Source organism: Lissotriton vulgaris, chromosome 4_1 (genome assembly GCF_964263255.1).
Source record: "Lissotriton vulgaris chromosome 4_1, aLisVul1.2, whole genome shotgun sequence".
Lineage (NCBI taxonomy): Eukaryota > Metazoa > Chordata > Amphibia > Caudata > Salamandridae > Lissotriton > Lissotriton vulgaris.
Genome location: NC_141691.1, coordinates 25,682,453 through 25,696,334, shown reverse-complemented (window position 1 = coordinate 25,696,334; position 13,882 = coordinate 25,682,453). Strand labels below are relative to the sequence as shown.

Below are 13,882 nucleotides of genomic sequence, written 5' to 3'. Positions count from 1 at the left end.
TCCTATATCCTGGAAAAAGAAGTGGCCTCAAAGGCTCTGCTGGGTGACCTTCTATTTAGCTATAAGGCTACAAAAAGCTAAGAGGTCAGACCTTTGCTCGGGTTGACCAGTGCTCCATTGCAGTCACTCTCATGTTTCCCCTAAGTACCCGTCTACTGCACCTAGCTCCCCCTCTCTGGCACTTAGTAATTATGGCACTATTTTTATTTAATACAGTATAAAATCAAATGTCCAGCTACCCTTATTGCATTTCTGTTGTTATATTATCAGTCTGTTTCCTAAATTTGTACTCTATTATCCTAATTTGCTTTGGGATTTTTATAGTGTTTTATTCTGACTACATTACTGCTTTTGTTTTGCATAAAGTAAAACCTATCTGCTCCCTGCCATAGCTACCAGGGGAATGAGCTCAGAATAATGTACAGAATGTAAGTGTTCACTGTGATTAATTGTAATCATTCCTCGAGAAGGGTAGTAGCCCACACCAAATATTAATCCAATTTCTTCCAGGCCACATTGCGTTCCATATGTTATAATTATTGTATTTTTAGAATGCATCGTTATTCATTGCAATGTGATGATCAAATCTAATTGAATACAATCACAATCTTGAATCTGAATTGAATTATGAGCTATAGCTACTTGTTTTTGAATTATAAACATGAGTTCAATCAAAGTTGAAAATATAATGTAAAGAATGTTATATCATCATTATGATTACTATTATTATTATTATTATTATTATTATTATTAAATCTCGCCTCTGTGCCACTCTAACCATGGGGTCCCATGCTGCAACTCTGGGCAATAGCTTGCTTAATCTCCCCTCCGGCCCCATCACCGCCGGGGATGCCCAGTAAGGGACCATCTTACAGGGAAAGCCAGGACGGGTTCCATAGTGGTACAGCGCCGGGACGCTTCTGGGTAACCACACGCTCTATAAATCCAACATTCATTCATTCAATCATTTGGTGCAAAGATTATGTCAGTTAACGATACATGAAAAGGGTGGTGGACATGCAAGTAAGGGGGCCCTGACAGGGCGAGCTTGCACCTGGTGGTGCGTGGGGGGACAGAGATTACTAAGTGAGAAGGAAGAGATGATATACTATGACAATTAGATTGTTGTTTTCTTTAGGTAAAAATGCACCTTAAAAAATGAAAACATGACAAATATTTATATATATAGGAGTATGAACACATGAGATCAGAGTTGCTCAATGACAATCTCAAATCCACCAGGGATTCCTGCAAAACCCTCAATGTAGAGGATTCAAAGCCAGGGAGTGAGAGAACTCTCCCTTGCAGATTCCCCCTCGGAGTGCCTGTTGTTAGCAACAGCATTCACACTTGTGACAACTCTCTCACATTTGCCTTTTCTCAGTAAAAGGTGTACACGGGCACCAACAATTATAGCTCTATTCTAAATAGCTCCTCTAGCATAACATTTAATTCTGTATCTGAAAATCTGGGGTAGCTTTTTTCGGACATGGGGCAGATAAAAATATAATTTTAGAAATATCTAGATTAGTGGCGAGAATAAATAAAACCATACAGCAGTAGTACAAGGCAACACATACACCCTATTTCTTGCAGCTTACAAAGGAGAAAGGTACAAGTTCATGGTATGAAAGGAAGTGTGCCTTAGAGTGTGGTCTGCTGGTGTGATTACTTTGTCCAGTCATCTCAAGTGTGTGAATTACATGTCCATTTGAAGACGCATGGATTGAACCCTCCATCACAGAGGATGGATGGGCAACATGTCAAAATAGAAATCAGGCCCATAGATCGCCCACTAATAGGCCATTGTAAAATGTCTTAACAATACATAAGATGTCTGCAGGGAATAAAAGGAGCAGGGTGTCTAGGGTGGGGGGATGGGTAAAAAGGGTGGTTGTTCAGAGGAAAGGAAGGGTGAGAGAAGGGAATGAAGCAGGATGGACTGTCCTTGCTGTTGCAGTAGTTCAGTTAATAGACAGTCTTTTAAATATGTATTAAAGTCCGCAGAAGTGAATGCTTCCACCCCATTGCATAGTGTATTACAAAATAATGAACATGGACACACACACTCAGAGCTATAGCATTGTGGAACAAACCACACAAGATTTTATTGTAATATGTAATACATCTTTTCAGCTGCAAAATGGAATCAAATGAAAGATCAAATCAACACTCTTTCCAGTTGTTATTGATTGAGCCACAACCCATTTTACTTTGCAGTAAAGAACAAGGGGATATTGACTGAAACAGAACCTTGCAGAGCCAAGGGAAAGTGGTCCCAGCAAAAGCAGTGAGGAGAGGCAGAGAGCAGAGCACCACTGGTGTCAGAAGCATTAGGGTCAACAAAGGAGAAGACAGAAGAAACTTGATTCAGCTGAGGAACAAACTATTAATTTCCTCTTTGTAGACATTATGTCTATCAATTAAGGTTCATCTGTACATGAAACTGGTGTTGATTTTCGAGCATGAACAAGTATTGCACTGCTGTAATCTACAACATCATGCAATTGATTAACCTTCCTAGGAAACACCTGCAGCTTCTCAATGACATAGTCAGCCTCGCTTAGTGCTTTCCTGACAAAACTTTCATCAATACATAGATGAGGAAACTTAAAACCGGCAACCATGTAAAAAGTTGCTTCAAGGCACCCTATCATTATTAAATGCCCTCCATTTTTTAACAGTGTTGAGAAATTTCTTAAAGCACTGCAGAACCCTTCTTTATCTGTCATGTGGATCTCCAAACAATGAGGCAAAATCAAGCAGTCAGCCTGAGGCAGGGTGGTGGGAGACAAGGGGTTACTTTTGCTGGCATCATATTTAAGGATGTCCTTGATTTTTCTTTGTACCACCTTTTGCTTCTCAGGCCAAGTATCCCTAAAAAAGAAAAAAAACAATTTGGATTTATCACTGATAAAAACATGTTCTTTTCTTACAAGTTATTGGGGGCAAACATGTTTTGCCCTATTGACCCTTTAGATAGAAATGTGTATTGCACGCAGCGATTAAAAACAGCTCAACGGATTTGGAGGAAATTTGACAAGATTATAAATTATGGTGTGAAGATTACCCTTTTGAGAAGTAGAGGTAAGTAGGGTAAGTATTTTAAACTTATAAGTCATTTGAACATAGTGATATCTGTGGCCACAACTAATTTTTAAGTTGTTTTCTGATTTAGAGGCTTAGATATAGATGGGGTTTTATATATACTCCTTACCTTTAACTTTATTAAATTGTTAACAGGTAAGGAAAATTATAAAAATGATTCTATATATTCTCTATATATATATTTTTTTAAATCACAGAGTACTACCTAGGATGTATTAAAAAATTAAATATGAGTGGCACTCCATAAATATTTGTATAAGTAGATAGAAAAATATAAATACATTTCCCTACTTATCACCACTTTAATAAAGTGGTAATAAGAAGGGACAACATAAAAGCAAAATGACTTATATTTTTGGTGTAACCCAGAACACAGCTAAAGTGTAGTAAAAATAATATGGCTGCCTGTAATTTTGCAAAGGCAGCCATTAGCCGTTCACATAAAGGGTTAGGTGGAACTTGCAGATTTCCACGGAGTTAAATAAGAACTATGCATGATTCTGCTGAGTTCGGCAAATGGGTGGAAATATGCATGTTGCACTGTTTGTGCTGCAATTTAGAGCCAGTTGTATAAACAGCACTGAAAATTCTGCGTGAATAGCACTGTGTGGTGTACAAGAGTACCCTGCCATTCCAGTTGATTTTGCTGCCGCTCGAGTGGAAAATCTTCTCAAGCACTAGCAAATCTACTCATAAGGCATCCCTCTGGTTGCAACCACTGCAAATGCCCATGTTATAAAATGCCACTAGGGGATGGCAAATCTCATTCTCAATCCTGGAAACTTATGGGGAAAAAATTCTGCCATGCAGCGGATGGACGAATTTGGCCAGAGCTCAGTCTACAAATGCGCGAGTTGCCAAATTCTGCCATTTCATTCCACCCATCGCTAGTCATATACTGCCTTGTCATTGGCATGTACCACAGTTTACCACAAAGTCACCGTGGTGCACCCTGCAGAATACATCACACAATACTTAGTCAGATTTACCAAGCAATGCAAGACCACCATGTGTCACCCTGGGTTGCTTGGTAAATCTGGAAAAACACATTGCAGCGCATGACACTGCCTGCCATTACTCTGCACACCATATTCTAAACGTTTGCCAAATGTCATGTACATCCATTCATCCATTTTCACACCACGTCTTTTTAAACTAAAATCTATGCCTTGCCACCCCATTCCACTGTACAAAACCGCACTCCACTGTACGACACATCAGTACACTCCACTCTATGACAAGTCACTTCACTCCAATAATAATTCCTATTTGTAAGGCGCAAACATTTCAGCAATTAAGGGTTTCAAGCTGCTGCAGGCCATCGGGGAGGTAAAGTGAGCTATTACCCAGAGTCACATGAGGCTGACCTGGTGCCGGGGATTGAACCTCAAGCCACATGCTCTGGAGTCAGCCACCCTGGCCACTGCTCAACACCTCTCCCTCAAACAAACTCTACAACACACTATGCAATCTACTCTCTGCCATTCCACTTTATGCTATACAAAACTATAACACTGCAATCTGTAGCGTGTCACTCTTATCCACTCAATACCTATCCACTAGACTGTCCACCACTCCATTATATGCTATTCTAAATCCTGTGTCATTGATTCTAAGAATAGGTGAACACTATATTTTCTACTCTGACACGTTGATTGCTCCTGGTTGGAGCACAAGTTAGGGGGAATGGTCTGCTCTGAGAGACCATCCACTGGTGGGAGCTCCACACAGATGGCCAGTGTGGCCTTAAGGGGATGTAGTTCCTAGAAACAAAGGGAATAACATGCCTGGGTGTCCCACCGCTGTGAGATAGATTCAAAGGGTTAACTTGTTATCCCTGAGGGTGGGAGTCACCACTTCCAATAGGTCATAGGTAATGTGATACTGTCACTCCTCAAAAAATATCTGTGCCAGTCAGACCATGGTGGTGGAAAGGACTGGTGCCCACAGAGCAGTAAACCAAACAGATGTGTAGGGTAACTCAGGCCTATGGGCAGGACTATCCACTCTATGCAAATCCACTATATGCGATTTCACTCTATGCCACTCCAGTGTATGCCAGTCCACCCCACTATTGAATTGTACAGCTCTGCACTCTATGGCACTCCACTCCAGTTCAATTTTCCACCTTATGCCACTCTACTCCACTCCAATGTATGCAACTTCTATTCCACTATATACCACCACACTCTGTGCCACTCCACTCCACGCTAGGTAACTGTAAGCCACAATACTCTACACCACACCACTCTAAGCCGCTCCACTGTGTGCCACAGCACTGTATGCCACAACATGACACTGTACAATACAATACGTTATGTATGTCACGGAACTCTACACAACTCAAGTCTATGCCACTGCAGTCTACTGGGTTCGACAATGCTATACTCCACTCTATGACACTTTAACCTCTCTATTCTACCAAACTCTACTCCACTCTATGCCACTCCACTGGGCAACACTGTTCTACAGTTTATGTCACTATGTAATGCTCTATTACACTCTGCCACTGTGCGCCCCTCAACAAAACTCTGAGCAACTCCCTCTATGCAACTCCAACCTAATTTACTTCACTCTACCCTATGACAAACTTCTCCAGTCTAATCCACTGCACACTACTACTCTACTCTATACCACTCTACTCAACCCCCCTCCATGGCTCTCAACTCTACGACACTCTATGACAGTTTTTGACACTCGATAACACTCCATGCCAGATCTCTCTATGACAGACCACTGCGTTCTATGAAACTTTAATCCACTCTGTGCTACGCACTCCATAGCACTCTACTTTACAAAACAGCATCCCACTTTATGACAATTCACTTCACTCTATGCTATGCCGCTCCGCTCTGATCCACTGTATGACCATTTACCGTAGTCTGAGCCACTCTACATGACACTATTCTATGCCACTCCACTTTACAACATTCTACTCCACTCTATACAACTAAACAAAACACAACTCTACTAAATTCTACACCACTGTGAGGCACTCTACTGAGGAGGACACAAACAAACACTCCTATGTTCCACATCTGCCTCTGGAGCATGCCAGTCATATACCAGATGCGGCTTCCAATACGAAGTCAAGAACGTGGTCCTCATGCAAGTACCCATGCCTTAATAAGGACAATAAGACTCCTATGAAAATAAACAGTCATTAAAAGCTTCCAGCATGCAAGAGCAAAAGGATGTATGCCTGACCCAACCTACATTCCTCATAGGTGGAGACCCTCAATGCAGCATTCTTTTGTATGTGTCCTGGTCTACCTTGACCTCTTAGCAGCCTTTGAAACCTTGTCCCACCAAGATGCCTCATCAGGTCAGAATTCAAGAGAGTACCCTCAAATGGATTACTTGTTTTCAGAAAAAAAGAACTCAAGAGTCTGCATATCACCTTTCACCTCAAAATCCAATAACATCTTCTGCTTCATCCCTCAAGTTTTATCACTCAGCCCTCCTCTGTTCAGCACCTACAAGACACCCCGGTCAACATTGTGAGAACCCATGGAACTAACATTGTATCCTTCGCGGACAACACACAGGTCATCCTCTCTCAATCTGAAGACCTATCCAACATGACAGACAACTTCCAACTGGATGAAAAGCAATTTCCTTAAACTCAACACTGATAATTCAGAAGTACTGCTCTTCAGAAACAACTCCCCGTGGAACAACTCCTGGTGGCCTACAGTACTGGACCGCTCACCTATCCCCACTGACCACACCTGTAACCTTGGCATCATCATGCACCACAAATTCACCATAAAAATAAAATCAATGCAGTCTCCTCTGCCTGCTTCCTCCTTCTCTGCATTCTCTGGAATATCTTCAAGTGATTTTCAGTCACCACCAGTTGCACCATTAATACAACCCTTGTCACTAGTTTTCTATGCAACACTCTATGCAGGAATCACCACACACCTCCTTAAGAAACTTCAGGCTATAGAGAACTTAGCAGCCAGACTCACCCTCAACTCTGCAAATGGACCCACATCATTCCTCACTTAAAAACACTCCACTGGATCTCCATTCACAAGATAAGCCAATTCAAATACTTGAAAAAGTCCTGCACAATCAAGGACCAGCCCACATAAATGCTTGAGATTCCACCAACCCTCCAGACACCTGCACTCTACCCCCACATCCTTGATCACACCCCCTGCACCCACTGAATCAACAGTTGAGGAGGCTCCTTCTCCTACTTCATGACAAAGGCCTCAAACCACCTCCACCTCATCCTCTACCTCCAAACCTCACCTTCTCTTCAGGAATTCAGAGGGAAACTCGAGACCTGGTTATTCAATCTTAGCATCTTGTCCCCCAATGCCAGGATATCATTGTGGGTAAATAGCAGCATTTTATAAATCCTGTTTCATTGGTTCTATGAATGGGTGAACACTATATTTTCTACTCTGACACGTTGATTGCTCCTGGTTGGAGCACAAGTTAGGGGGAATGGTCTGCTCTGAGAGACCATCCACTGGTGGGAGCTACACACAGATGGCCATTGTGGCCTTAAGGGGATGTAGTTCCTAGAAACAAAGGGAATAACATGCCTGGGTGTCCCACCGCTGTGAGATAGATTCAAAGGGTTAACTTGTTATCCCTGAGGGTGGGAGTCACCACTTCAGATAGGTCATAGGTAATGTGATACTGTCACTCCTCAAAAAATATCTGTGCCAGTCAGACCATGGTGGTGGAAAGGACTGGTGCCCACAGAGCAGTAAACCAACCAGATGTGTAGGGTAACTCAGGCCTATGGGCAGGTCTTTGTATTATTGCCCTATTGCTCTGGTGTTCCTGGACTGGGGTGGGAAAGTGGCCTATAGAATGGTCACAATTTGTCTCCAGATGATTTACCACTGGTGTTAGATGAGCTGGAAAGGGTGGCTTCCCATGTTGCTGTGAATGCTTAGGGTTCTGGGAGTACTATTCCCAAACAGAGAGTATGGAGACCCAGATAATCAGGGGTTGCCTGTTCTGAGAACAGTGTACCCCAATCTTAACCCTGATGAATCTGTTACCAAAACGGGAGGTGATCCCTGCACTGTCAAGGAGACAGAGGCCATAGACCTGCACCAGGGCAGGCCCACGAATGACACAAACAGAATGTGTAACCGTTGGGGGAGGAGGTGGTTTCACACGAGAAGTCCTGGCTTAACAGGCACCTATTCTGTCTCAGGTTACAGACCCTCGGCTGAATGACCCCTGGAATGTTGGAAAGGTGAGTGGCAATAGGGTACCTAACACTCTGATCTGGGTGCCCCCGCTCTAAGAAGCATCAGATGCCTGGGAAACATCAGGAACAATTAGGGATCTCCTAGCCATGAGTCCTATCCAACCCCTCACTGGCAGTGGATGGCATGGGCCTGGCTTTCGATGCTGACAGATGTTATTGGCCCCTGCTGGTTGCTCCTCTTCAGTGGGTGACAGATGTCTGATCTATTTTGTTGGTCATGATGAGACTGTCTGCCTTCTGGGATACATCTGTGAGCAAAGTAACATGCTTCTTGAAGAGTTCCACAGGTGAGAAAAAGGGTTAAGTTATGTTAAGTTATGTTAAGTTATGTTAAGTTATGTTTAGTTATGTTATGGTACGATATCTTCTGGTTACGGTTTGCCATGTCCTAATTGCAATTTGTAACTTGGTAAAAACTCATTCCAAATCACAAATAGGACCATTCATGAAAGGGGCATCCCCCCTTTCTTATCATTATCAATGAAAAGTATCACTGGTTTATGGTCACAACTCTGGTATAAACATTTTGAAAAGTTAGTTATACATTACAGGAGGTGATAAGGCATAAAGCAATGGAATGCTGTTCCATTGGATAGCTTTCCGTTTAGAAAATGTCTTGCAGTGCCTGTTCCTGTAAAGTATAAGTACAATCATTAGGTGCAATTTTCGCTAAGGAATAATGTGCAAAAAATTATACAAATTAAGATTCCCATGTTGGCACGGTACTATGAAGCGTTGTCCAGATTAAAATAATGTGCAAATACCTACTCAGTTAACCTGTACTGACATTAAAATGAGTTAAATCATGCTAAAAATAATTTAAAACTTAACTAATAAGCAATGAAAAGTATCCTTACTAAATTGGCTTTGTCTGAGCGGAAGTAGAACAATAATTCATAGTATATATTAAAAAGACAAGCAGTAAGACAAATCTAGTATATTTATATACAAATTGCAGCCCTCTCTTTTTCATTGTAGAGCTGGCAACCAACACAAATCTACTAATGCTGAATACAATAGCTTGTGAGCTATCTGGTTTTAGTGTTCCCAGCCTCACTATGTAACTCCTGATATTCAATCTTTTACATAGATGCTTAATCCATTTTCGTCTTAGAATTACATATGCTGTACAGAAAATATAAAACACGTGCAATATCTTTGTTAGCCCCTTATGGACATAAGGTCACTTGGAGTCCCTTTCCTTAGTTTGAGACATCGCCCATTTAGCTGTAAAGGCATCTATCTGAAGGATCTCATATCTAAATTTCAGATAAATTATCTTTGCTAGATGAGGTTCAATTTCTTCCAAAAATGGCGCCAAGCTCGGTGTCATTTTAAAAGACAAAAAATGTGTAGTAAGTATCTTTGCCACTTTGTGCCAAGTAAAATTCCAATAGATGTGCTTTAGCTTGCTCTTTGATTCTGGCATCAGGAGGTTGAGGATTACCAAAAACCTACTCACACCTTAGTCAAGGAGCCAATTTTGAATATGGGCCAACCATGGAAAAGATACATGAACATAAAGTTCCAATAGTTCGCTCAAGGTCTGCCTGTAAGTTTCTAATTCCACAGTAGTCCAGATTCTATACCAATAATGTAGTGATCTCCATGCTGCTAAATGTTCCGGTGTTTTTATACCAATAATGTATGTTAGGTGATCACTGGGGTATTTTGGGGGAGAGATGTAAACATTCTTGAAATTGTATTTTCCCCAAAAAAACAAGGCTGTAAAATTTCACCTCCCTTTAACTCTGATTCATAAAGGGCGGCTGCTTGGGCTGTAAATGTACATACTTACAGAGCGGAGGTAATAGCCTTTGACACAGTTTAGTATTGTTTCCTTACAATGGGTATCGAGTTTTGCTTTAGGATTTATTTATGGCTTCCATGAAAGATTTGAGTTAAGCGTAACCCCCAGACATACAAAGTTGGAAACACACTCCAAGGGCACCCCATTCAAAGCTATTTTATTTATGAAGCTTTTATGTGGTCCGATAGCCATGTATTTGGTTTTAGTAGGGTTTATCTCAAGGCTCTTTAATATGTAGTAATTGTTGAGGGTGTTGAATACGTTTTATGGCCCCCTTGGTGTTTGGGACAATTAGATTATATCATCTGTGAATGTTAAGGTGCAGGTATGGGTACCTCTGAGGTTAGGTGAATCATGGGTAGGTACTGGACCAGATCAATCACATACAGTAAGAACAGAGTTGGTGCCAGGAAACAGCCCTGTAACGTTTACATACATTTTTGATCAAGCCGCCCGAAGGTCAACCTTTTTTTATGGTGGAGCTTTTGTAGTAAATGTTATATGGCCAAATTTGTGTAGAAGCCCTATTGCCCAGGTCTCCTGGAAGAGACATAGGTCAAAGTTACCAATATACTCATGCCAATTTGGCTCTACAAGGTATTGATTGAGCCCAGCTATGTTCAAAGATTCAATTTTCAGGGATTCTGAAGCTAAGTCAACAAGCGTATCAGAAGAGCAATCATATAAAGTACCTGGGTTTCATGTACGTGTTTCTTATGTGGGTGAGCAGCATGAGTAACTTGGGGATCAGATCCTAGGAGGACGGGTACCCTGTCTATTTGACTATGTGTGCTTTTGGTAGTTAGATTCTCTATGCCCTGCTCATTCAGTCAATCTACAAAGTGCAAGTTGTTCATCCCCTCTTGGTCGTGTGAAACACCATTTCTCTCATCTGTAAGAGTTTTGTTCTGTCTAAAAATAATTCTAGATTCAAAAAATGAGTGAATTTGTAGATTCATGGCTTTTAGATTATCTGTAATAAACTTAGAATTAAAGGTTAACATTAAGCCGTCCATGTTCCCTGATTCTTGCTGGAGACGTTCGGCTTTTATAATGTCAGATCATACTATGGAAAGGCATTGGCATTAACTTCTGATCCAATGTGTCACTTTTATTTATTAATGAATCCTCATCCTCTCTGGTTACCTGTTTTACTCTTAGAACATTTGTCCCAAAGACATATAAAGTATTCATTTTGGGGTTCTTTAGATGTTGGGGTGCTGGATAAAATGTCTGCAAAAGCTGGATACCTGCGCCAGTAGGCCTGGGCACTAAATTCCACTCCGCTCACAGACATGCTGAGATGTCATCAGTGATGTTATCAGGGATGTCACTGACCATGTCATGAATGATGTAATATGTGACGTCATCAGCAGTGTATTTAGGGGCAAGAGTTATAGTTAGCTCAAATAACTATAGCGGCTGAGTTTTCATGGTTTTGTATGATTTAATGTCCTACTAGCTATAAAGTCCCTGAAACGTGTTTGACTTTCTTCTTTCTTCCAGCAGTGGCATTTCCTTGAAGTTTCCCACTGAGAACAACAACAGCTCCCAACACCCCTACAGCCCAATGCACCTGACTTACCTACGATAGGTAACTCTGGTACTACAGTATCCTACCTTCTAATTTCCAAAGGGTTTCTTTTTAATCCACTGGGAGGGGTCCTTAACCCCTTTGCCGCTGCTGTGATTTCTCGCAGTGCAGCACTTCCGCAAAACGGGCGAGGCGCGTCGGCCGTTGGATGTGTGCAGCTCATGATGTCCAACAGCCGACGGCAGCACTTAAGGGGTTAAACATTAAAACTATAACTGCGACTCTCCCATAGAGTTGTAGAGAGCATGCAGATGTGTTCTCACCCTGCACCCATGGCGTCCCTATGTACTCAATTAAGCACCCCTTTTGAATTGCACTGAATCAGACCTAGTGGCCAGATAATACACACTACTGGTTATGTGATCTGGCACCTCAGGCAGAAACATGTTGGCCAAATCCATAGTACAGCAAAGTATCACAGTGATTTTGTCAACACTGTTCTACACTTCTTTTTAACCTGACGTCTTGGTGAATATCTCCAATAAAATTATTTTTCTTTGCCTTGACCGTCATTTTAACTTCACTCTACCTCACTCCCTATTTTTGCACTGCAATTTTTCAGTACCACTCTGTGGCATGGACACTGTACAAACATAACCAGTAGTGTGTATTATCTGGCCGATTCACCTGGGCCTAGATTTACCACTCTGGTCAGACGTCCTACATGACGATGCTCCGCCAAATGGGTGGGCTGATAGGATATCTACTTCATACCCGTGTCATGTGACCACTAGGTCTGATTCAGTGCAATTCAAAAGGGGTGCTTAATTAAGGACTTTTGTGACTCAGCGACCTAGCATACAGACCCTCCAACTCTTTTTGTTTACTGCAGTTTGAATAGGGGTATTGAGTTTGGATAGTCTATAAATATATCCCCCTTGACCCTCCCCAACGTTGTGTTTTTCAGTCCCTATGTACTCACCTTGGGTAGTTCCTTAGGGTCCCAGCAATTCTACATCTCTTAGACATGGTATTGACTCGAGTTGTGGTTCTTATACCAGTATTTCAGTAAATGGTTTGGTCCCCCTGGGGCACTCTGTGTATTATTGCTACTTATGATTGATGCTGTGTTTTCTATGTTATCTCCGTTTAGGACAGGGGTCTCCAAACCGGTCCTGGAGGGCCGGATCCATGCCAGATTTTTCATATTACTACATGTATCTTAATGGGGATATCCAAAAAATCTGAAATGGATCTGGCCCTCCAGGACCGGTTTGGAGATCCCTGGTTTAGGAGATACTGTGATGTGCTAGACAGTATTATATTAATAAATATATATTTTTGTAACTACTGTGTGGTTTCCCATACATTTACCAATACTCTAAGATTGCATTCTGTTAAAAGAAGCTGCTTACCATTCCTTCAAGACTAAGCCTGAAGGCTGCTCTCCACAGCTACCACTGGGAAAGCTTTCTAAAGGTTATCTTTAATCTAATCACCATAAGTTTTGTTTTGACTGATGCAAGGTGCCCACTTTAATTAGTGGACAGCGTATCCCAGGCCAACTTCTCACAGTTACGATTATGTTTCTGAGGCTGCTTTCCAGGAGATAGGAAAAATCCCTGTGTGGATAAGATAGTAGATAAATGGCATGCTATGATTTCTGGGAAAAGATGAAGAATCTTAGGAGGACATGGGTCATGAGGAGAACCTGCTTGAATCTTTTGGATATGTTCAGCAATATGTGCCACTGAGGGAGTCGTAAATTGTCCAAAGCTAACTGACTAGCAGCTTGATCCTATAGATGTATTTGTGGAACCATTGCTGATGAAGTTTTTAAAAATATGCAAAACTTTTTCCTGAAAGGAACAAGCTAGTAGGACACAGAATTCTTGATTAATGATTGTTAGATCAGAACCCATGAATAATTTTTTAATAGAATTTATTTTGTGATGTATAATATTTAGATTTTACTGCAAAAAGTAGTGTCTTATAGTTACCTAGACAGGATTTATACCTATCCCGCTCCTCTCTCTTATAACCTGAGCGCCATTTGCGCTCTATTCTTCATAATTCCTGTTTGACGCCTTTAAGCGAGTCATCAAACCAGGGTTGAGACATCTTTGTATTATTAATTTCACTGACTCACCCATATGCCTATTTATAAAACCTCCTATTAATCATT

At 41.4% G+C, this 13,882-nt stretch overlaps 1 protein-coding gene across 1 annotated transcript in view; it reads right to left on the bottom strand.

Moving 5' to 3' along the window:
* Positions 1-2,076: 2,076 nt before the first annotated feature.
* LOC147718258 (nicotinamide N-methyltransferase-like) overlaps positions 2,077-13,882 on the bottom strand; it is a 71,391-nt gene continuing 59,585 nt past the window's right edge. Inside the window, exon 3 of the mRNA XM_086918248.1 lies at positions 2,077-2,877. Coding sequence (XP_086774374.1) covers positions 2,424-2,877 — 454 coding nt within the window. The 3' untranslated portion in view covers positions 2,077-2,423. The remainder of the gene's footprint in view (positions 2,878-13,882) is intronic.